This window comes from Notolepis coatsorum (genome assembly GCF_963971535.1).
Source record: "Notolepis coatsorum genome assembly, chromosome: 4".
In the NCBI taxonomy this organism is placed as follows: Eukaryota; Metazoa; Chordata; class Actinopteri; order Aulopiformes; family Paralepididae; genus Notolepis; species Notolepis coatsorum.
The window spans coordinates 12,159,258-12,185,027 of NC_140168.1; the positions used below are offsets into that span (position 1 = coordinate 12,159,258).

Genomic DNA, 25,770 nt, shown 5'->3' on the forward strand with positions numbered 1-25,770 from the left:
ACAGTCCTCTCTCCCTTCCTCTTCACTGTCTACACCAACGACTTCCACTATCGGTCAGAGTCCTGCCACCTTCAGAAGTCTTCTGATGACTCTGCGATAGTGGGATGTATAAAGGACAGTGACGAGAGGGAATACCGGGAACTGGTAGTGGACTTCGTCACATGGTGCGATAAAAACCACCTGCAGCTAAATGTGGCGAAGACCAAGGAACTGGTTGTGGAGCTGGGGAGGAGGAGTGCACCTGTGACCCCTGTTTCCATCAGGGGAGTTGATGTGGACATGGTTGAGGTGTACAAATATCTCGGGTCAAAACACGCAGAGGCACTGTACAAGAAGGGCCAGAGCCGACTCTACTTCCTCAGAAGGCTGAGATCCTTCAATGTCTTTACAAGGATGTTGAGGATGTTCTGAGTTGGTGGTGGCGGGCGCCTTCTTGTACGCTGTGACCTGCTGGGGCAGCGGACTGAGAGCAGGGGACACAAACAGGCTGGATAAGCTGGTCAGGAAGGCCAGTAGCGTGGAGCTGGACTCCCTAGCGAGGGTGGCGGAGGAGCCTTGCTAAGCTCCAGGCCATCAGGGAAATCCCCTCCCACCCACTATACACAGACTTGGCTGACAGGAGGAGCATGTTCAGTGCTAGGCTCACTACCCAAATGCAGCACTGAACGTCACAGGAAGTCCTTCATTCCAACAGCCATCAGACTATACAATGCATCACTGTGCCTCACTGCATCAGAGCACAGAGTGGCAGTTACCATCTTCCTGGACTTAGTTTGAAACAGCACTGCGCAATATTACACCTACTGTAGACCGGAGTATATTTTATTCCATTTGTATTCTATTTTACTCTACTCTTATCCTAGGCAACTTGATTTGATTCGTTTTATTATTCTAATTGGTGACCTGTTCTGTCTAAATGTTTAAATGTTGAGCGATTTGCGGTGTCAAATTTCCCACAGGATAATAAAAGTATTTCTATTCTATTCTATTTGATCAGCTATATCAGCTGGATAAGCTGGTCAGGAAGGCCAGTAGCGAGGTTGGGGTGGAGCTGGACTCTCTAGCGAGGGTGGCGGAGAGGAGGAGCCTTGCTAAGCTCCAGGCCATCAGGGAAAACGCCTCCCACCCACTATACACAGACTTGGCTGACAGGAGCATGTTCAATGCTAGGCTCACACTACCTAATTGCAGCACTGAACGGCACAGGAAGTCCTTCATTCAGGCCTCCATCAGACTATACAATGCATCACTGTGCCTCACTGCATCACTGAGCACAGGGTGACAGTTACCATCTTCCTGGACTCTTACCTTTGAAACGGCACTGTGCAATATTACACCTACTGTAGACTTCAGTATATTTTTTACTGTATATTTTATTCAATTTTATTCTATTCTTAGGCAATTTGTTTTGTTATTCTTATTCGTGACTTGTTCTGTCTAATTGTTTAATGTGAGCGATTTGCAGTGTCAAATTTCCCTCTGGATAATAAAAGTATTTCTATTCTATTCATTTGCTCTCCCGGGCTGCCGCTTGCTCTTTTTATCCTTTGTCTATGTTCATTTACTGTCCTGTATGGTTGTTTGTTGTTGTTGTTGTTGTTTTATGTCAGGTGTGTTGCTCAAAAAAGAGCTCAAGCTTCTTACCTGGTGAAATAAAGGTTAAAAAAAAATTTTATTGGGATTTGGGAATTTAATACTTTAAGACTTTTTAATACCCTGCAGATACCGCGATAACACCACAGACACTAGTGTATAACTACGGTCACACAGTAGAAGCTCCTGGCCTGTCCCATACAGTAAGTACACAGTTGCTGTCTGTCCTCCACAAGAAAGGACAGCCACACACACACACACTGAGAAATACAAGCTTTAATGTCTTATTTTCAGTTCAAACAAACCAAAAATGACCAATGAGTAATTATTCTGGGTTATAAAAAAAAATACAGAGGAATGACAAAGCGAAATTGGGTGTGTGCAAGAAGAAGTGTGCGAGAGGCGAGCGAGCGTCTCTACTGGACGAGTCTGTAGATGATGTAGCGTCCAGCCGTCTCACTGGACGAGTCTGTAGGTGATGTAGCGTCCAGCCGTCTCACTGGACGAGCCTGTAGGTGATGTAGCGTCCAGCCGTCTCACTGGACGAGCCTGTAGGTGATGTAGCATCCAGCCGTCTCACTGGACGAGTCTGTAGGTGATGTAGCATCCAGCCGTCTCACTGGACGAGTCTGTAGGTGATGTAGCGTCCAGCCGTCTCACTGGACGAGCCTGTAGGTGATGTAGCGTCCAGCCGTCTCACTGGACGAGCCTGTAGGTGATGTAGCGTCCAGCGGTCTCACTGGGGCGGATGATCTTCACCACCTGTCACAGCAGAGGAGCACATCATTATTGTGTCACTTAATAATTAATAATAGAGGGATTCATAACCGTAAATGAATAATGGTCAGCAACGCATTTTTTTATTTGTGTATGTGTCTCACTTGTGTGTGTGTAATATGTATGTGTGTGTATATATGCATTAGATTAGATTGTGCTTTATGGTCATTGTATTGGCATACAACGAGATTTGGGACTCAAACTTAAGGTGCAGTAGTGGAATATAAATCACACAAGTAATAAAAGAGAAACATAAGAAAACAATGTTACAATACTGTACAATATACAAAATGACAATCACAGTGTCAGACGGTAGTGGGTGGGTGTTGCACTTGTGGATATTGCACGTGAGGGGTAGGATGTTGCACAGTGTGGGAGGAGGGGGACAGGGTGAATTATTGGTGCATGTTAGAGTTAGAGTTCAAGGTGGTGATGACTCTGGGGAAGAAACTGTCTCTGAGCCTGTTGTTTACACATGTGTATGTGCGTGTGTATATATATGTATGTATGTATGTATGTATGTATGTATGTATGTATGTATGTATGTATGTATGTATGTATGTATGTATGTATGTATGTATGTGTAAGTAAATGGCTGCATTTATATAGTGCTTTTATCAAATTTTATTCCTCACATTTTACCCATTCACTCACACATTCACACACCGATCATGCAAGGTGCCGACCTGCTCATCATGCATGTGTGGTAGGGCTGTCCCCGACTAAGGATTTGGATGGTCGACTATGATTGGCCAAAATTTGCCGTTAGTCGACAAAAAAAAAAAATAATAATAATAATAATAATAATAATAAGTATAATATTTAAAGGGGACATGCGTTGCTATTCCTAGCACTATTTGGGCAACTTTACACAATTCCTGTGAGTCTATTGAAGACATCTGTAAGGTTTTTTTTCAAAAAAAAATGCATTGTTTTATATTTCTAATCAAGTACTCAAAACCATCATTTTTCAGCTTCAAGATTTCAGGCTGTTATGGCCTGGCTCCGCCCATAAGCACTTTGAGTGACAGTCAGTCCACACAGTCTGCGACTGGTAGACAGTGAGAGATAGAGAGAGAGAGAGAGAGGGGGGGGGGTGGGAGAGAGAGAGAGAGTTACAGAGAGAGAGAGAGAGTTACAGAGAGAGAGAGAGAGAGAGAGAGAAGACAGGCCGTTATTGATAAGGCCCCCTCTCTCCCTCCCTCTCTCTTCCTTTTTTTCTTTCTTTCAATGACCCGTGTGCCCCCCCCCCCCAAGTGCTCCCGAATGCTCTCTATCTCTCTCTCTCTCTCCCTCCAGAGTGCATGCAGAGAGGTGGGTTTCTCTGCCGCAGTATGAGTATGAGGAAGTGGTTTCCACTGCTGTGTAGTCAGTCTAGGTAGATTGTGGGCGGGCATTAGCTACAACCACAGAGCCAATCACATCACTGTCTGCTACCCAGAGCCTGAGTAACGTTACTCAGGCCTTCAAATCAGGATGGGCTAATTTACTGGAGCAGGAAATGATCTGAGCTGAATCAGAGCAATCCGCCAATATGGTATTTAGACACTAAAACACATTGATACTAACTCCTATTACTATAATACAATGCTAGAGACTGAAAAATTACATTTATAATGCATGTCACCTTTAACACTTTGATTGCCTAAGGCTAAATTCATGATATACCATAGGTTGCCAGCTCTATTTGTCTATGGAGAAGTTCCCCTTCTTTGCAGGGCTATAACTTTTTAAATTCTATTGCTAAATTGCCATTATTAGGGCCCATTCAATGTCCTATATGTATTGTTCAGGGTGTATGAACGTTAAACTTTTTCATTCACATATTCATACTAAAATATGATCTAAAGTATAAGTATGTTTTCATCTCTTTCTGCAGCTTTCTCCAGAACGTGATTTATAGCCCCAAATGCATTATATTGATGATCAAATACAGTTTGATAGCAATCGGCGCAATATAAAAAAATCCAACTGGACGGACTTCTGGAAGTTACTACACGTCATCTGATGTTGACCGGATGGGCGAGGGGGCGTTTATAATTCCGTGGGCAGTGTTATACCATTCATCTAATGTGGGTCAAATGTTCATCATAGCAGTTAGTGTCGAACACGGAAATATTACACGCTAAAACTCACCCCAGTCTCCGCGGGCCGTTGGGCGATCAGCGTGGGGTAGACAGTTTTCCATTATGGGATGTAAAAATATCCGGTCCATTTCCAGCTTGTATAATAGTATATACGTCCAAATCATGTTGTTTATCGAGTTATTGGCAACGGATCGCTATGTATTGTGACGAGCTAGAGTGCCGGAACCTATACCGAGTGCCCGGAAGTAATATGGGTGAACAGCACATCGTCCAAGTAACTTCCTGTTGGGCGATTGCGCCGATCGGCCACCAGATGGCGCTCTTGAACTGCTAGAGGGTTCAGTGGGGCTTTTTGGTGGGTCTCAGGCCAGCGGATGGGAAATATGAATCCGATCACAGATTTTTGAAATATTGATATCAAAGACGAGTTACGGCGTCTTCGGCAACTTGAGCATGGCGGGGAAGGACGCCTAAACTCGTCTTCTGGCAGTTAAAGTGTTAAAAAAAAAATATATATATATATATATATATATTTTTGTTTTTGTTTATCATTCCATTGGGCTGTGGGGGTGCTTAATGTCTGAAGGAGTCGACTGAAGGCTCCTTGTCCTCTGCAAAAGCATGCAATTGGTCCACTGATGGATACATCTTGATATTTGTCTAGTCTAGAGGGTGAAATCCTCTTTCAGTGCCTCTGTGCCTGTTTTCGTAGGCAGTTAGCCCCTGGTATGCGTGCCATTAGCGTTAGCCACACTTCTAGGCCTCTTTTCTTTCGGAAAGAATGGTAAAAAAAAATTTAAAAAAAAAATTATAATTTTTATTTTTTTGTATTCGACTAAGAGGTTGGCTAGTCGACTACGGCTCCTTTAGACCGACTAATCGACTAATAGGAGTCAGCCCTAATGTGTGTGTGTGTATATGTATATGTAAGTGTGTATGTGAGTGTGTAGCCCTAATGTGTGTGTGTGTATATGTATATGTATGTGTGTATGTGTGTGTGTGTGTGTGTGTGTGTGTGTGTGTGTGTGTGTGTGTGTGTGTGTGTGTGTCTCACCTGCCCTCGCTTCAAGCCAAAGTATCTGGCCACGGGGTCTCCAGCCTGGATCCTGGGCAGTTGGCTCTCCTTCAGTTTACTGGCACGTTAAGGAAACTAGATTCTCACAGAAAGCCAAGGTTAGATATACTAATGTGATTGGGGTGCGTACACATACAGCCAGTAATAATAATAATAATAAACTTTATTTGTATAGCACCTTTCATACAGAAATGACATATAAGATCAGTTTTTCACATTAGGATCTAACATCCCAACAGGCCACCTTGTTTATGATATGATTCAGTTTTAAATAGACAATGATAAAAAAAGAGTAAGATAAAATAGACGGAGTAAAATAGTGCAGTGCAATAAAATTGTAGAATCATGAGTAAGTAAGAAGAAGAACGCCCACTAGCAAAGATGTACGTTTGAACTCAAAACACTCCCACGGCCGTACTACGTACGTCACACAGCCTGCAGAAACAGCCGTGGTGCAAGTGCCTTATAACTGTGACACGGGAACTGACCTCTGTGACCCACATTTACTTGAAAGAAAATGCAGTAATATCTTCGAGTGGCATGTATACAAAGTACCACAAGAGCTTTAAAAAAATGTTAAGGAAAACATACCTTTCCAGCTGTATTCATTGCCGTTTCCATGGACACGGTGAATAAACATGGCTGTACAAATGCTGTGAAATTTAAGTTATTTCACTCATTTTCATTCTCTACTTACTTATGAAGTACGCTAACAATATAGGGGGAAACAATTCATATGATATGATCCATTACTGTAAATTGTACCTCATCCCATTTCTGCTTTGCACTATATAGTATTGTATATTAGTATATTGCATAGTATATTGTATATTGTACGGTAACTCAGTTACTCTATTCTGCATCGAACATTGTACATACCGTAATTCCTCTAATAGTAACCGGTATTTAATTAAAAACCGGGTCTCTATTAATGGCCTCCTAATACAAGCCGGGTATATTTTGTTATTGTTGTTATATGCAGTAAATACCATATAATGGTATGGTGTTAATGTTTACCAAGAGAGTAAGCCTACCTCAGAATTGTATAAAACGAAGTTATTATTATTAATTATTATTATTATTATTATTATTATTATTATTATTATTATTATTATTATTATTATTATTATTATTATTATTATTATTATTATTATTATTATTATACCAGTATTGTGATTGCACTATTTTACTTTATTTAACTTTTTTTGACCACCTGTAATTGCACTGTTTACTACCGTATTTCATACAGTACTTGGTTTCAATAAATGAACCCAGTACATTTTACTGGGTTCAAACGGACACAAAATGTTGATTTATTCATTATGATCGGTTTGAAAATTAGAAATATAGGCCTCTCTCTTATACATGCCTCCTCCTAATACAAGCCTGGTATCCGCTACAGTTGAAACAAATACAAGCCGGGGTTACTATTAGAGGAATTACGGTATGTATATACTGAACACTGTGTCTACGTACGTGACTTCTATTTTTACATGCTACACTATTTAATTTAATTTTATACTTGTCTTTTGTCTAGCACAGTCTCTGGAGCGTAACAGAAAGAAGCATTTTGTATAAAAGTATTCTGTACTTCTGTATGACAACTATTAAAGAAACTTGAGAAACTTGAAACCATTCAATGTGTCGAGGGGAAATAATATGACAGTTAAGTATCACCGGCTAGTTTACTTCCTCCTCTCTTGGCAGAGATGTCGGCCAGTGGAATGTAGCGTGGGCGTGTGGGTGAACTCTAGAAGGATACTATCTTGACAGCAGCTCCTGCACCTCTTCCTTGTTCATCACGATGTGCTCGGGGACCAGCTGAAGCGAGGAGTGGAAATGACAGAAGTTAGAACAAAACGCAACTTAATAAATCAAGACCTTGGGCCAGGTGTATAAACATAGTATACATAGGGCTGTCAGTTTATCGCGTTAAGTAGATTAATTAATTACACAGCAAATTATCGCATTATGAAAATTAACTAAATTTATAAAAAATTATTAAAAATTAAACATTTATTTTATCTTTGACTGTGAATAACACCATGCTCAAATTGACCAGACCTGGAAAATCTAAGCAAATTAATAGATGGAAGATGATTAAACAGAAGGTTTTGTAGATACAGTACTGAATTCTGCCATCCGGACACATGCCATTTGAAATATGATTATAGAATATAGAATATCAGGCCTAAAATGGTAATGCGATTAATTAATTACAAATCCTGTAATTAATTATACATTTTTTGAAACGCCTGACAGCACTAATTATACACAACATGTATGCGTGTAACATTTTGAAGTCATTGATGTTATTTGTTTATTGACAAGGATCCTAACGCAAAGACGCCAGCTAGTTTTCCTGGGGTCCGAAAAACAACTTCACAACCTGACAAAATTAAAACATAGTGCGTCACACAGACCAAAGAAACACACAATCAAACGATAACAGAACTCATCAAGGTAACAAATGTCACATGGCTCTACACATTATCTCTTTCATATTCATTGGCTCTCTTGTAAGTGAGATCTCAACTTATTATTATTTTTTTTTTTTACTTTGACCAGTCAGCTGGTTCTTTTAGCGTTTATCGCTTTTTTATCGCATTCATACTTGGTCAAGTTCGACCGACAGAAGCAGGCTGAAAGGGTTCAGATGGGGGGGAAGACACTCTGGGAAAGGCACGGCTGCCGTCCGGAATTCGAACGCGCTCAGCCCCAGATCCGTGACGAGCACGGTTGTCCACGGCGCTGAAATAGCACTTGCGGTACGTGGTGAGCTACTGGAGCTCCCCCTCAACTTATTCTTAAAGCTAGCTATTCCTTGTATTTAGCTTATGCCACTTGGAAGACAGTTCCGTGCCCAGATAGCCCTATATATTACAGTTATTTTCATGCTTTTGGATTTTGCACAGGTAGACTAATCAACCCTCTACTTGCCCCTGTGAACATCCGAGCTGCAAGTTATTTTGTTGAAGATAAATAATGGATTGTGAGTCAAAATTACTTTCAGAGAAAATATAAGTAAATTGGCAGTCAACCTTTTCTCAACAGTCAACCATCTAAGTTGTTTGTGCATAACAACAACTAACATGTTATGGGATATGGGATAGTAATTACTAGATTAACACTTTAAGTGCCAAAAACGTGTTTAGGCATCTTTCCTAGCCATGCTCAAGTTGCCTAGGACGCCGTAACTCGTCTTTGATATCAATATTTCAAAAATCTGTGATCGGAATCATATTTCCCCTCTGCAGCCTTCACACACAGTTCTGAGCTCCTCTCAATCCTCTAGCGGTTCAAGAGCGCCATCTGGTGGCCGATCGGCAGAAGCGCCAAACAGGAAGTCATGTGGATGAAGTGGTGATCACCCATATTACTTTCGGCCACTCTCTATAGCTCCCGCGACTCCATCTTGAAACACTCGATAATAGATCACTCGCCCTAACTCAATAAACAACGTTATTTGGACGTATATACTATTATACAACCTGGAAATGGACCGGGTATTTCGACATCCCATAATGGAAAACTGTCTACCCCACGCTGATCGCCCAACGGCCCGCGGAGACTGGGGTGAGTTTTAGCGTGTAGTATTACCGTGTTCGACACTAACTGCTATGATGAACATTTGACCCACATTAGATGAATGGTATAACGTTGCCCACGGAATTATAAACGATCCCCCGCCCATCCGGTCATACGTAGAAACTTCTAGAAGCACGTCCATTTGAAATTTTTCATCTGGCACCGATCGCTACCAAACTGTATTTGATCATCAATATAATGCATTTGGGGCTATAAATCACGTTCTGGAGAAAGCTGCAGAAAGAGATGAAAACATACTTATACTTTAGATCATATTTTAGTATGAATATGTGAATGAAAGAGTTTAACGTTCATACACCCTGAACAATACATATAGGACATTGAATGGGCCCTAATAATGGCAATCTAGCAATAGAATTTAAAAAGTTATAGCCCTGCAAAGAAGGGGAACTTCTCCATAGACAAATAGAGCTGGCAAGGGATGGTATATCATGAATTTAACCTTCGGCAGTTAAAGTGTTAAAGGATTCTGATTATATAGCCGCTCAGAATGGACTATATCTTCTCTGAATTCTCTTTTATTATTAATGCTCAGGTTGGGATTCCTTTCCACCCTGTTCCCACCTGAGCAAAATTTCTGCCGTGTGAACGCGGTCAATGCTACTGCCTCCAAATAATAGACTTTTATATTTTCTGGCTGGACTCTTGAGGCAACCCAACCCAAAAGTATCAAGTATTTGCTTTTGCCATTTTGTTAACAAGATCGAATTACTTTAATTTTAAATTAAATGTAAAACAGGCAAATACAAGGAATTTCAACAGACATTCACTAGTTGACTAGATGTGGACGTTAAACTTGTTTATGTGTGCTGCACCATTGGACAGCATTTGTGATTTATAACTGGAAATGTGTACCGATGGTGAACAATGAATTTTATAAATCTGAGTACGGTATGTGTCCTACATGTTTCCAGCTGTGTCTGTATACAGGGCTATTTAGTGGGAAAATCTGCCAAGTTGTGTACATCTAGGCCCAGATCCCGTACTTCATACAGTTTCAACACACTCACATCCACACGAACACACAAACCTCGTGTTCTGTGATGTTGATTAGAAGCTCTTGTTGAAGGAACTGCTCCAGGATGTATTTGGGTGCCATGTCCACTAAAGACTGATGAGAGAGAGAGAGACAAACAACACAGACGATTAAGAGCCTCCTCGTCATGCCAGACTTGAAAAGGACCTGACTGACCTCCTTCTCCCTCACCGCCCCACCCGGTCCTGTTCCACTGCTTCCCTCATCCCAAAAGGTTTTGGTGATCGGGCCTTCTCACGTGCTGCACCCCGACTCTGGAACACCCTCCCTCAGACCATCAGAGACTCTCCCTCACTCTCCACCTTCAAATCACGACTCAAAACCTACCTGTTCTCCGCTAGCATTTAACCTCCCGTACCCATAACCACCCTCCTCCAACCTACCACCCCGTTCCCTCCCCTACCTTCTCTCCTCTCCTGCCCCCCCACCCCCCCCTCGGTTTCCCTTACTTACTTCCCGACTGTCTCCCCTACTGGCTTTGTTGTTACTCACGGTTCTATGTTCTTGTGTATTCATATTGTTCCCTGTGGTTCTATGTTTCTTTGTTTTTTTTGCCTATCGTCTGCGAAAAGCGCTATACAAAATAAATGAATTATTATTATTAACCCTTTCGCTGCCACACTACAGAAGGTTAACCCTTTACTATCACACTACCGACGACGGTAACCAACCTGTTTGGCCGACGGCGTCATGCCCATCTGGACCACGATGGCGGCTCGCGTGATGTTCTCCTCCTGCATGCGCTGGCAGTACATCTTGATGGTCTTGATGCCCACTTTGGGCTCCTCTGTCGACAACAAACACAGGGAGGTGGAGGGTGTGAACAGAATAATAATAATAATAATAATAATAATAATAATAATAATAATAATAATAATAATAATAATAATAATAATAATAATAATAATAATAATAATAATAATAATACACTTTCTTTGTATAGCACTTCATACAGAGATTGCAGTTCAAAGTGCTTCACAGCAGTAAAAAATAATAATACAGGCATAAGAGAGCATAAAAAAGATAAAGAGGTAGCAAGGTAAGGCAAATCGCAGTTTTTCACATTAGGATCTAGCATCCCAATAGGCCTCTCACGTTTACGGTTTCATTCAGTAAAAAAGTGCGGTTTGATTCGGTTTTAAAATAGGCAATACTAAAGATAATAAAATAGAATAGACAGAGTAAAAAAGTGTGATAAAATAGTTCAATAAAAATATACAATAACATTTACAACAGAGCATCGCTCATCATAACACTTTTTTTTTTTTAACTTATATTTTTATTTGCATTTTTGATTTACAAACATCTCAGACAATACAATTAAACAGACAGAAACAATAAAGAAAAAATTATAACATCCAAAAGAATAGTGATGCACCGATGTGAAAATGGTGGCCGATACCAATAACCGACATTAATATTGCTGTTCTGGCCGGCACCGACATCCACCGATGTCGACATCTCTGCACAGAAAACACTTTTTTATGATAATCAAACAAAGAGCTACTTTCCAAAACGCATACTTTTTTTTTACTTTTGTAACTTATTTTCAGAAATTACTGATATTTTGAAACAATTTAAGGCCAAAACATGTAAAAAGAAAAAATAATATTACATTTAAAAAAAAAAAAAAGGAAAAAATTATATCGGCCCATATCGGCCCTATCTTGATATTTCAACGGTCAATTCTATCTTTACCTTGTTTATTTATATTTCAATTTATTTTATAGTTCCCTTGTTCCCTTTTCATTATTTTTTTTTTAAACAATATGTTTATAGGTATTTTTTTTTTTTTTCCAGTTTAACAGCATCAGTTCAACAACCATACAAAAGGAAATGCTGCCAACTGCCCCCCCCCCTCCCCGAGTTACAGAAAAATAGATGCATATTAACCCCCCCCCCCCCCCCCCCCGAGAAAAAAAAAAAAAAAAAAAAAAAAATCGGCCAGACCCCCCCTCCCTCCCCCCAGACTAGGACCTCGACAAATTCAGTTTTTTTCTTTTTTTTTACACATTGAGAGTTTTGTAAACCCAGTTACACCCTTCTAACAGGTGCCCATACTTCTACACCAAACAAATAAATGTCTACCATTACATCTTTTCTCTTCAAAGAGCAACTAATAACATTTACAGTATCATTCATTGCAATATATACCCTTCAGAAAGACAAAAGGGAGCTTCAATAATAGCCTATATCATCAACCTACTATGTAATCTGTTCTAAGTATTGCCTAAACCCAGCCCAGCATTTATCAAAGAGACGTGGTTTTTTCTTAAGATTGAACATTATTTTCTCTGATGCCATGTACGAAGAGATTTCACTAAGCCACATAGACATGGGGGGGGATTCAGCACTTTTCCACAGCATGGCAATACACTTGTTCCCTGCAATCATGGCCAATTTAATGATCCGCACCTTGCCTCTCTTATCTGGAGAAATGTCAGACATGTCTCCTAATAATGCTAATTTAGGTGTACATGGGATCTCAAGGCCTGTGACCTCTTCGAGAGTCTCCCAAATTGAGCCCCAGTAAGGTCTCAGTTTGTTACATTCCCAGAACATGTGGAGCAGGCTACCTGTTTCCGTTGAGCACCTAGGGCAAAGGTCAGAGATAGCCTCATTCATCCTGTGAAGTCTTTCCGGCGTAAAATAGGTTCTATGGAGAATGTTAAATTGCATAAGTTTATGTCGAGTGTTATATGAAAAAGATAGTGCAGACTCACATAGTGATTCCCATTCATCTTCATCAAAGGTACAGTCCAGGTCCCGCTCCCATTTGTTCTTGGCATTTAGGGGTATAATTTCTGTACTGGTCAGGATTCTATCATATGTTAATGATAGGATGCCTCTAGTGTGAATAACTCCTTTTAGAATATCATCTATGAGGAGGGGTTTTGGAAGAGTGGCGTTTCCTCCCTGACCTGTACCTATGAAGTGTCTGACCTGTAGGTATTTAAAGAAATTAGTAGTTGGAAGGTGGAAGGCGGCACGTAACTGTTCAAAGGACATAAGTATGTTATTATCAAATAGGTCCCCAAAAGTTTTAATTCCCTGAGTGTACCACTTCTTGGTGATGCCATCTCTAAGTGATTCTGGCAAAGCTGGATTGTTGTGGAAGGGAGTCTTCCTGTGAAATGCAATAAAGCTACCAAGATGTGTCTGAATCTCAAACCATGTTCTTGCTGTGTGTTTAATAAATGGGTTATCTGAACAATTCTTCAGGGTGTGGTACTTCCTGATAAAAGGAATTCCGGCCAGCGGTACGTCCATCATATGGCATTGTTCTATTTGTCTCCAGGCAGGGGAATTAGTCGACTCATTCTGCCAAATCCACAGAGCCCTTGTCTGTGCAGCCCAGTAATAGCGTTGGAAGTCCGGGAGTTTCAGTCCACCACACTGGGGGGAATTATATAGGGTTTTAATTTTAATTCTAGGGACCTTCCTTCTCCATATGAATGCAGATATTATCCTTTGTAATTTCTTGAAGAAGTTCTTATGTATAGATATAGGGAGGGTTTGAAAAAGATAGAGAAATTTAGGTAGGATGTTCATCTTAATGCAGTTCACACGTCCGATTAGCGAGAGAGGCAGCTGCATCCATCTATCTAGGTCCTTCTCCACCTTTTTAAGTAGTGGGTCATGATTTAGTAAGAAAATTGTATCTATTTGGTTCGGGATTTTTAGACCCAAATATGTTACAAATTGTGAGTTCCACTGGAAGGGGAAATTGGACCTTGGCATTTTTTCGGCTAGTGAGTTAAGTGGCATGGCCACGCTTTTTTGTGCATTAATCTTGTAGCCTGAGATTACATTATACTTTGACAGTGTTTCCATAAGGGCAGGCATGGATGAGTCGAGATTGGTTAGAAACAGGACTATGTCGTCCGCGTATAAAGAGATGACATGGCTCTCAGGACCCACCTTGATCCCACTAATAGCTTTATGTGACCTTATTGCTATAGCCAGGGGTTCGATTACCAGCGCAAAAAGTGTCGGGGAAAGAGGGCAACCCTGCCTAGTACCGCGCCTTAGAGGTAAAGAAGGTGAAATCTCTGAGTTGGTCTGTATCCTGGCTGTAGGGTTAAGGTACAGCATATGGATCATTCTTAGCATATTTGGGCCAAAGTTCATTTTTTGTAGAACAGCGAAGAGAAAGTGCCACTCTACTCGGTCAAATGCCTTCTCCGCGTCCAACGAGATCGCTATGACTGGGTCTTCTATGGATTTGGCACAATGCGTCAAGTTAAGAAATCTTCTCACGTTGTCTATTAATGAGCGATTTTGTATGAAACCGGTCTGGTCCGTATTAATAAGTGAGGAGGTTACTCTCTCAAGTCGAGTGGCTATGATTTTAGTAAATATTTTATATTCGTTGGAAAGGATCGAAATTGGTCTGTACGACCCGCATAAGGTAGGGTCCTTCCCTGGTTTTGGCAGGACTATAATAAGAGCTTGCTCAAGGGTATCAGGTAGTTGGTCATTCTCAATAGAGTAGTTGAACATTTCTAGGAGAGGGTCTATCAATTTGCTAATAAATGCCTTGTAGAAGTCTATGGAGAAGCCGTCCGGCCCTGGAGCTTTCCCTGGCGTCAGTTTTGATAAGGCATCTAGTATTTCTTGCTTAGTTATCGCCTCGTCAAGGACCCCCCTTGTGCCTTTTGTTATCGTAGGTATGTCTAGGTTGTCCAAGAACTCACACATCTCCTGTCTCTTCTCCCCCTGCGAGGAGTAGAGAGACTTGTAGAAGTCTGAGAAGGCCCGATTTATGAGCAGTGGGTTCCGGGTCAACTCCCCTTTGTCGCTTACCCTAATGGCCGGAATACACCTAGCGGCATCCTCCCTTCTAATTTGCCACGCTAGTAGTTTCCCTGCCTTGTCACCCTGCTCATAGTAGCGATGTTTCAACCTTGACATAGCGTTTTCTACCTCTCGCGAGGTGATAGTGTTATATTCTGCCTTTTTTGCCGTTATCTGAACCAATAAGGTCTGTGATTGTAATAGGGAGTGTTGATTTTCAAGCGCTTTTATATCAGACTCTAGTGAGCGTAATTTGGTTTGATATTGTTTCTTTTTCCAGGAAGAGTAACTAATAATGTAGCCTCTTATGTAAGCTTTAAGGGTCTCCCAGACTATAGCTGGTGAGGCCGAGCCCCTATTACTCAATAAATACCAGTCCAACTGTTTGTTAATTAATTTGACAAAATCCTCATCGTTATTTAGAAAATTAGGAAACCTCCAGCGTTTGGAGTTTGTGTGAGAGTCGCTTAAGGCTATTTTAGTCAAAAGGGGGGCGTGGTCTGAGTGTGTCATGGCTAAGTATTCGCAGGACGAAACAAGATGGAGTTTTGCTGTATGTATAAAGAACGTGTCAATCCTAGAGTAGCTGTTGTGCATGTGTGAGTAGAAGCTGTATTCCCTTTGAGATGCATGCCCCTCCCGCCATGTATCCAACAAATTAAGATCCATAAGTTCTTTTTTAAGAGCCTTGGCCGCTGAGGTCAAAGGTTTAGGGGTAGGGGAGGATCTGTCCATAGCAGGGTCTAATACCAGGTTAAAGTCACCACCAATTATAAGTTCTGAAGGGGCGCATGTCACTTTAAGAAAAAGGTTCACATAGAAGTTAGGGTCATCGTGGTTCGGACCATATACATTCAGCATAGTGACCAGTTGGTCTCCCATATATCCCCTGACTAAAATATATCTTCCCCCTTTATCCTTTTCAACTAGGTTCGGTTGGAAGGGGATCCCTCTTCTTACCAGAATAGCCACCCCCCTTGCTGACGATGTGAATGAGGAGAAAAATATTTGCCCTTGCCATTGTTTCCCCAGTTTACTGTGCTCTGCGTCATCCAAGTGAGACTCTTGCAGGAAGGCCACGTCTATTTGATGTCTTCTGATGAAGCTAAGCACTTTACGGCGTTTAACTTGCCGGTTAAGACCATTAATATTCCAACTCAGAAACGAGTATGTCATTCACCCATGTGGTTGGTATAGCTGTTTAGTAGGACACTGGGATACCTGAAAACATGGTATACAATACCTAGATGTGTAAACATTATAAACCAATTCACAAAAACAGTCCTGTCTGAACCCCTCCCTTTTCCCCTTAATGTACCATACCCTATCCTACCAAGCGGAGCCGGGCTCCCTACCAGGTTTAGGTTAAGTAATTAAAGGTGTGGGTACGAACATCTCCTTTAAGCATTTCAAAACATGTATATATATATATACACACCCTTCTTTTTTTTTAATATCTTTTTTTTTTCAGGGGTAATATCAACGCTTAAAATGCATAAATGTAATGTGCACACATGTATGAATAAACATGTACACCTACATATACCCATTAGCACATAACCGTCTTGAAATTAAACTTAGTAATATGAACTCACAACAAAAGGTCCCGTGAGGCTTAACCACATCTCAAGTCCAGTGTCGCCAGTAACGACATGTATTACCCGGCGGTTAACATTTCAAAAAGTAATTAGAGTATGAGGCTTATTGCCTGGTATGTGTCTTTATTTACTGCTCCTTTATGGTCGAGTGACGACCGCTGGATCACTTCAGCATAGCCGGGTGGTGCTTACTCAGATACGTCTCTGCCGACCCCGGAGAAGTAAAAGTACGTCTGCCCTCCGGTAGCTCCACGCTCAAGTTAGTGGGATGGAGCAGCTTGAAGGATACGTTGTTCTCGTGTAGCTTCTTCTTCAACGGCATGAAGGCTTTTCTCTTCTTGTAGAGGGCCGTGGACATATCCTTGAAGATCTTGATAGTAGAATTACCGTATGCCAGTGATTTCTTTTTCCACGCCGCGTCCAGGATTCTCGTCACATCGGTGAAACGGAGTAGCTGGATCACTATGGCTCGGGGGAGGCTGCCTTCTTCGGGACGGCGTTGGAACGTACGGTGAGCCCGCTCTATCTCAATGGTTTGCCCGGTGTCCAGCTCCAGTATTTTGGGGAGCCATTCCTGTAGGAAATCGATAGAGCTTTTCCCCTCCACACCTTCTGGGAATCCCACCAGTCGCAGATTCTTTCTTCTCCCTCTGTTTTCCAATTCGTCCAGCTTTTCCCTCAGACCGCAGATCTCCTCCTCTGTGTCTTTCCTATGATCGCTGAGGTCTTGTTGTAGGTAGTCGAGGCTATCACCGAAGCTAGCTTGCACTCCCTCCATTTCCTTAACACGTTGCCCCAGTGCCTGGTTGTCACTGATAAGTCTTTCCACCGAGATGCTTAGAGAGTTCATCTTAAGTTCCATCATGGCTTGAATTCTATCGAATACTTTCTCCAGTTCCCCAGTAAACCATATCGGCGGTGTTTCCTCGTTAGCTTCGACGTTAGCTGCATTAGCTTCCCCGTTAGCCGGTGCGTTAGCTCCTTGCGGTCTCGCAAGCACTATTGCTAACGTGGGCGATGTCACCGTCTTCCTGCTCGGTTCGGTCCTTTTGGGTGGCATTTCTTTGTTGGTTATGTGCTTAATAAGCGTGGGTTAACATAAACTGAAGTTAGGCGGAGTATGTTCGATACATCAGGTTTTTCAGGATTTTTGTGTAGGAGCCCGTTCCACTATGTCCTTCCTCTACGCCGCCATCTTTTCCCCCGTTTCTGTCATCATAACACTTAATAGAACAACAGAGCAGTACATCGCTCTTAACACTTTGAGTGCCATGGACGCGTTGTCGTTAGTTCATGCCGCAAGTTGAATGCCAGCAACGCTATATAGCGTTTGTTTGCGATTTGAATTCATATTTAATCAATCGAGCCTCACGCTAGTGTTGCAGACTCTCTCTGAGCTTATGCGGGCACGCGTGCCTAGGGTTGCCTACCCCTGATCTACATCAATGATATTGTTTCTTCTTCGTACGGGTGTCATGCCCATTCGTATGCTGACGATACAAGTGTGTACCATGTTGCCGATTCTGTGCAGCTGGCCACAGAGAAGTTAGCTAGAAAAACTTTTCTTTTGATGCTCTGCAGGATGGCCTTAAATCTAATCTTAAATTAGTTATTAACGCTAGTAAGACTAAATGTATGTTGTTGTTTTTTTCAGAAATATTGACTATGATAATGTGCAGATATCTACTGTAAGTGGCTCTTGTGTAGAGAGAGTCACAGAGTCTAAATATCTTGGGACTGTGGCTCGACAAGACATTTACATGTGGATAATCTTGCCTCCAAGCTGTGACAGAAAATTGGTTTCCTGTACAGAAACAGATCCAGCTTTCTGATTAGTAGGAGAAAAGAGTTGTTGAATCGGTCGTTTTGGATTATGATGATGTAATTTATAGACATGCCGTGGCATCAACTCTTAACCTCTGGACTCTGTACATCACTCCGCTCTTAGATTTATTACAGAGTATATAAATGAATAAAGTTTTAAACTATAAAGAAATATGATACTCAGCATTGTGTCCTGTATCATGATAGGGTGGGTTGGCCTTCTCTTGCAGAAAGGCGCAACAAACACTGGTGTTTTTAAAGCCTTTTTTGTTAAGCAAACTCTTTACATCTCTTCACTGTTAGAATGGAATATTGGAACCTATTTGACTCAATCTAATGACTGTATGGTTCCTCAAGTATGTTCAGATCTAATGACTGGATGGTTCTTAGGGTTCCTCAAGTATGTTCAGATCTAATGACTGTATGGTTCTTAGGGTTCCTCCAGTATGTTCTGATCTAATGACTGGATGGTTCTTAGGGTTCCTCAAGTATGTTCTGATCTAATGACTATGGTTATTAGGGTTCCTCAAGTATGTTCAGATCTAATGACTGTATGGTTCTTAGGGTTCCTCAAGTATGTTCAGATCTAATGACTGGATGGTTCTTAGGGTTCCTCCAGTATGTTCTGATCTAATGACTGGATGGTTCTTAGGGTTCCTCAAGTATGTTCAGATCTAATGACTGTATGGTTCTTAGGGTTCCTCAAGTATGTTCAGATCTAATGACTGTATGGTTCTTAGGGTTCCTCAAGTATGTTCAGATCTAATGACTGGATGGTTCTTAGGGTCCCTCCAGTATGTTCTGATCTAATGACTGGATGGTTCTTAGGGTTCCTCCAGTATGTTCTGATCTAATGACTGGATGGTTCTTAGGGTTCCTCCAGTATGTTCAGATCTAATGACTGGATGGTTCTTAGGGTTCCTCAAGTATGTTCAGATCTAATGACTGTATGGTTCTTAGGGTTCCTCAAGTATGTTCAGATCTAATGACTGGATGGTTCTTAGGGTTCCTCCAGTATGTTCTGATCTAATGACTGGATGGTTCATAGGGTCCCTCAAGTATGTTCTGATTAGGGATGCTCGATATTGGCTTTCTTACCGATATACCGATATTGTCCAACTCTTAATTTCCGATACCGATATCAACCGATATCAACCGATACCGATATATGCAGGGTCCCCCCACCCCCCCCCCCAAAAATGGAATAATTTCAGGTATTACATATGGGCAATTCCATGAAAATGTCAACCTCACCATGAAAATTTTAAAATAACATGATCATAACCAAACCAATTTAAAATGTATCATCAAGGTCTATATTTTGAAGTACAAAATAGATTTGATCGTAATATTTATGAGAATGCATGTTTTTCCACACTACAGAAGGAGACACAATGATGTAAAAATAAATTTTTCGATTAACCTAATTGTATGACTTTCTGAATGGCCAGAATGGCAAAATAATAAATCAACAGATATTTTTCTAACCTCACCTTTGGTCATGAAGGGCTGTTGTATCAATATGTGAATCAATTATGTACTTTGTGTCTTTCCATTGGCAGGTGAAGCATGCTGTTATAATGCCCCTTTATGGGACAGCCAATGTAACGTACATAACGTTTTCCAGGAAACGTTGTCATAAAACATGCATCTGGAATGCAATGTCAACCAAACTTCCTAAGCAAAGCTAACTTTTATAAAGATGACATACCGTAATTCCTCTAATAGTAACCGGTATTCAATTAAAAACCGGGTCTCTATTAATGACCGGGTGCGCTGTTGAGCTAAGCAATTATAAGCCGGCCTCCTAATACAAGCAGGGTATATTTTGTTATTGTTGTTATATGCAGTAAATACCATATAATGGTATGGTGTTAATGTTTACCAAGAGAGTAAGCCTACCTCAGAATTGTATAAAACGAAGTTATTATTATTATTATTATTATTATTATTATTATTATTATTATTATTATTATTATTATTATTCCAGTATTGTGATTGCACTATTTTACTTTATTTAACTTGTTTTGACCACCTGTAATTGCACCGTTTACTACCGTATTTCATACAGTACTTGGTTTCAATAAATGAACCCAGTACATTTTACTGGGTTCAAACTGACACAAAATGTTGATTTATTCATTATGATCGGTTTGAAAATTAGAAATATAGGCCTCTCTCTTATACATGCCTCCTCCTAATACAAGCCTGGTATCCGCTACAGTTGAAACAAATACAAGCCGGGGTTACTATTAGAGGAATTACGGTATTAGCAACAATTAGTCATTCTGGTATTTTTTTTTTTAATTTTTATTCCTTACAATTGTTATGGACGTTACCGTGACGGACGTTACATTGCGAATGTGTGTTGTTAAGTCACAAAGAAAGTTCATATCGCTGCCTATCGGTGCGCGTCTCGCGAGACGACTGCAGTCACTGCACAAGACCCGCGAAATCACGTTAATCATACCATATTTATAAGCGCTTAATCTTCTTCATTAATATAGGCTACACGCAGGCTTTTAAAGTCATGAAATGTGTATAGAGGGCCATATATCTGCTGCGCTTGGGAAAAGATCTGCGTGCGTAATTGTACATCTTTCTCCCCGCAGTGATCCTGACAGCTGCACGTCAGACTTCAGTAACATATAACAACACGAGACACTGAAAGCTAGGCAGGTAATGTTAATTGGAAGCAGTCAGGAGATTCTTCTTTCTAGGGGTTATTATTATATCTTTCTGCATGGTCGTGGTGCTGGGAGCAGCAACAAGCTCAACCCGACAGTTGGGGAGCTGCTGCAGAAAGCGCTCAGCAGCTACCAGAGCACCGGTGGGGAGGGATTTAGACCAATGACAAGTCACGACCCAGAGAGAGAGAGAGAGAGAGAGAGAGAGAGAGAGAGATCACATTTGAAAATGTTGTGATATTGAAGGATGTGTTACTTACATCCCATTTGAATTGAAATGTTGTGATATTATGGATGTTACATTCAGAGAGAAAATTGGAAACTTAACATTGACAAGGCATAGATTTGAATTGGAAGTATAATTTACACATTTTAGTTACACTTATTGAGATAAAGATGAGCCTGCAGTAAAAAATTATTTTACCTTTTGGATTTTGAGATAGGTGACAAAATACACAGCGTTATGGATGTTACGGAAATGGACAAGCTTTTCGGACTGAACACATGATGAAAACTCTGTGAATATCTTTTTCAAATAATAACATGTTTACTATCACTTTGTAGGGAAGGGTTTGAGGTACCCAAAAAGCACATCCAGGAAAACCTGGCATTTCCTCTCAAGGAATGAATCACAAAAAAGTGCCATTATGAATGTTATATTTTTGCGTTATGGATGTTACACGTCTGAAATAGACAAAAAACACTATCAAAAATAGGGCTTTACCCACATGTGTTTGACTTCGGTGGACCATTTTGAGGGTCAAACCAGTCTGGATTCATGTTGTAGTCTGAAAAAATGCCAGGAAATGCTTCTTCTTCTTCTTTTGAATTTCCGGCAGTGTAGACGCATCGTGGCGTATTACTGCCCTCCTCAGTTCTTATACTACGCTAGTCTTCTTCTTCTTCTTCTTCTTCTTCTTCTTCTTTAGAATTTCCGGCAGTGTAGACGCATTGTGGCGTATTACTGCCCTCCGCAATTCTTTTGATGAGCTCTTCTTCTTCTTCCTCTTTCTTCTTTTGAATTTCCCGCAGGCGTATTACTGCCCTCCTCAGTTCTTATACTACGCTAGTGGTGTGCCATAGTTAGGCCTCTGGTAAACCAACTTTTGATTGTTTGATCTTCAAAACACACTATCTCCTTCTTCTCTGCTCCTCTTGCCTGTCCAATACTAATAAATACAGTAACACTATATCCTCTGGTACAACTCTGCAGCATGCAGAAATGTCAGCACTGCCTCTGTGATCAGCTGGTGGTTCTCATTATCCATGCCAAAGAAAGTTTTAAGAGAGAAGGAAGAGACTCCCAACTCTACCAGACTTTTATAGAAGATTTCCCTCTCTTTCCTATACCTTTCACATTGTAGGAGGACATGCCCGACAGTTTCAGTCTCTCCACATTCACACCCCCCATCTGGATGTTTTCCCACAATGCACAAGGTACTGTTCAACCCAGCTATATATAGAACACAAATGTTCTAGAATGTTCGCTTATGACATCATACTGTGACATCACAAATGTTCTAGAATGTTTGATTATGACATCATACTGTGACAGAGGTGCCCAAACATATCTGTTGACGAGGTGACACCTGAGGAGATCAAGAGCTTCAGTGAGAAACATGAGCTGGAGGCCAAGTGGGCAGATGTCCCTACCGCGTTTATTCGAATACCAACCGGTTCATGCTTCCGCGTTCGCGTTTTGCTAATCTGATTGGCCACTGACGTTTCTGGTGCGATCTGATTGGCCACTGACGTTTCTGGTCATGCGACATGTGCGCCCAATCGCGTGACGCGCCCATTTCCGCCCCGACCAGCAGCAAACTACCTAACGCCTAGTTTATCACTGGTTAAGCTTAGGCGACTCTTTCGAAGTTGGTTAAGGTTAGAGTTTGGAATCAGGCCTGGTGTTCTATCGCCATGCTCTAAGACAAACTCTAACCAACTTCGAAAGAGTGCCTAAGCTTAACCGGCGAAAGAACTTGCCGTCACACGATTGGTGCGACCAGAAACATCAGTGGCCAATCAGAGCGCAAAACGCGAACGCGGAAGCATGAACCGGTTGGTATTCGAATAGACGCGTCCCCACCCTTCATGGCACACGGAGTGCATCACATCGAGGTTGTATCATGGGGGAAGATCAAACACAAGATGTACTCCACCGCTGATACATCATACCATCACACTTTTCTCTCCTCCTCTGAATTGGCCAGACCAGACCACCTGTCTCCTCTGACAAGACCACCTCTCTCTTGTCAACAGCCAGACCCCCAGCTGTCTCGTGCACACAAGCCAGTAGTCACATTGAAGAGACCAGACGTCCACCACCTGTATCCTCTGACAAGGTCGACTGTCACCCATCAAGACAGGGTATTGTCTCCTCGTTGAGTTTGAGACAACAAACAAAACGAACAGGCAATTTGTAGGATTGGTCACCCAGCAAGACAACACAGGGGCTGAAATTCAATTTCTCAGAATAAATTACAAATCGGGCCTGGTCTTTGCGCCTTCCAAGTTCCAACCAAAGAGGACAAGTCCTGGGTCAGTTTTGATCAGATTCGTGAACACCTCAATCCTCACATGGATAACAGAGGGAGATACCATTTCTCTGAACCAGTCCAGGCAGAGTGAATTGGACTTGATTTTTTATAACTTTCTTTTTCATGGTGAGGTTGACATTTTCATGTCAACCACATATAAATAAAGTGGATTGGATTAATTAATTAAGTAGCCCCTTTCGTGACTGTGACGCAGCCAACAAGGTTTCACTCGGCTGCGCTGCCTGGGTGCAGTGGGGCTGCTCTCACAGCCAACGACATGACATTACATAATTATGTTGCAACCTTCGTCTATCAAGCAAACAATTATATTTTTTTTGTATTTTATTTTTTTTATTATTTTTTTTAAACAAACACATAAACAAACATGACAACACACGATTAGATATACAATACAAGCATTGTAAAACAGTGTACATCAGTTAACTCATCGTTTGGATAAATGTCTTATACAAGATATACCCCTAATACCTGCTATCTATTCCCCTACACACATATGCTCTTGCTCGCACCCCCCGCCCTGGACCCCCCCATGGATAATCCGTCCATTATCCTTCGCTCCTAACCAGACACTACAATTAAATGCTAGCTTTTATTCTCTCCACCACTTCTAACCACATTGTCAATTTGGATTCATTGAGACCCAAAATTCTTGCTGTAGATATTTCTAGATAAATCACATCGAGATATGTAAGAATCCAGACCTTTCGGCACATTTTTTTCGGTTGAAACCATCGTGATGCCATCAGTTTTTTTAGCCACTGTAATACCAGATAAAACCAATCTCTTTTGTTGTATAGGTACTGCATATTCAAAAACATCATTCAGCAGTAATATAGAGGGGTGTACAGGTATATTCAGAGATTAAGAGATTTGATAATTGCTGGGTCACTTCTTCCCAGAATATCTTAACTGGTGGGCAGTCCCAATACATGTGCATAAATGTCCCCTCGTCCCCATTTGTACATAAGGAGCATTTGGAGTCTTGTTTAAGACCCATTCTGTTCAGTCTTATAGGAGTCAAGTATGTCCTATGAATATAGTTAAGATTGATTTGTTGATGGTCCGGGTTCCTTGATGCAAGTCGAACATTTGCCCAGGCTTCTTGCCAATCAAAATCTTTTTCTAGGTCTGGTATATCCCTCCTCCAAACAGAGTCTAGGTGGAGGGTTTCATACGAAGCCGTTAGTAATTGATGATAGAAATCTGATACAAAACCTCTCGATGTCTCTCTTTCATAGAAAAATGTGTAGTATCTGTGGTGTGCAATTGGTATCCTTAATGGAACACCGCGAGTCTTCAAACATAACAATAATTGTGCGTAAAAAAGATATGTGGAACCGGTGAGATTAAACTTTTTTTCGATTTCATCATAGCTACAAATACCCTGTTTGTTGAAAACATCTCCTAATGTATGTATGTCTTGCTTTTCCCATCTAGGGAATCTTATATGTCGTTTTCTAATCAGGAGTGCATTGTTATTGAATAAGGGAGTATGATTATGCCATTTATGTGGATTAGAATATTTGTTTTGTGTTTCACGCCATATCCGGATCGCATGTGTAATTATGGGGCCAAATTTCAGTTCGCATTGCTTAATTGATATTTTGGTGTATACTATGTCCTGCAGTCTCTGTGGTGCTACTATATTTACTTCTAAATTTCTCCAGGATACTGATGCTTGGGGTTCAAACCAGGTTGTCAGTGGTCTTAAAGTGTACGCCTTAAAATAGTGGAAAAATTTGGGATTGCCATTCCTCCGTCGGCTTTGTTTCTCTGTGCGGTGGATCTTTTTATACGTGGTGGTTTGTTATTCCAAATAAATGTATATGCGGAAGAGTGTAATTTTTTCCAGTAACCATCTGGAGGGGGTAACGGAAGCATTGAGCTGATGAAGTTGATTCTAGGTAAGACATCCATCTTAACTATTGAAACCCGTGCCTGTACTGAGTTTTTAAGTTTTGACCACCTGTCAAGGTCGCATTTTATTTTATTTTGGCTTTCTATGTAATTGTGTTTCACCGTTTGGCTTATGGTAGGGAATACTTCAACTCCCAAGCATCTAAAGTGTTTAACCATTGGTATTTCTTCTGGAAGACTTGTATTCTTTGCAGAGGCGTTCAGTGGAAGGA

At 41.1% G+C, this 25,770-nt stretch overlaps 1 protein-coding gene across 1 annotated transcript in view; it reads right to left on the reverse strand.

The window, feature by feature from the left end:
* Positions 1-1,890: 1,890 nt before the first annotated feature.
* LOC311227156 (DNA-directed RNA polymerases I, II, and III subunit RPABC1) overlaps positions 1,891-25,770 on the reverse strand; it is a 29,943-nt gene continuing 6,063 nt past the window's right edge. The window contains exons 3-7 of the mRNA XM_084312697.1: positions 10,849-10,964; positions 10,172-10,252; positions 7,295-7,353; positions 5,512-5,590; positions 1,891-2,355 (exon numbers count right to left, since the gene is read on the reverse strand). Of these exons, the coding sequence (XP_084168823.1) occupies positions 2,290-2,355; positions 5,512-5,590; positions 7,295-7,353; positions 10,172-10,252; positions 10,849-10,964 (401 nt within the window). The 3' untranslated portion in view covers positions 1,891-2,289. The remainder of the gene's footprint in view (positions 2,356-5,511; positions 5,591-7,294; positions 7,354-10,171; positions 10,253-10,848; positions 10,965-25,770) is intronic.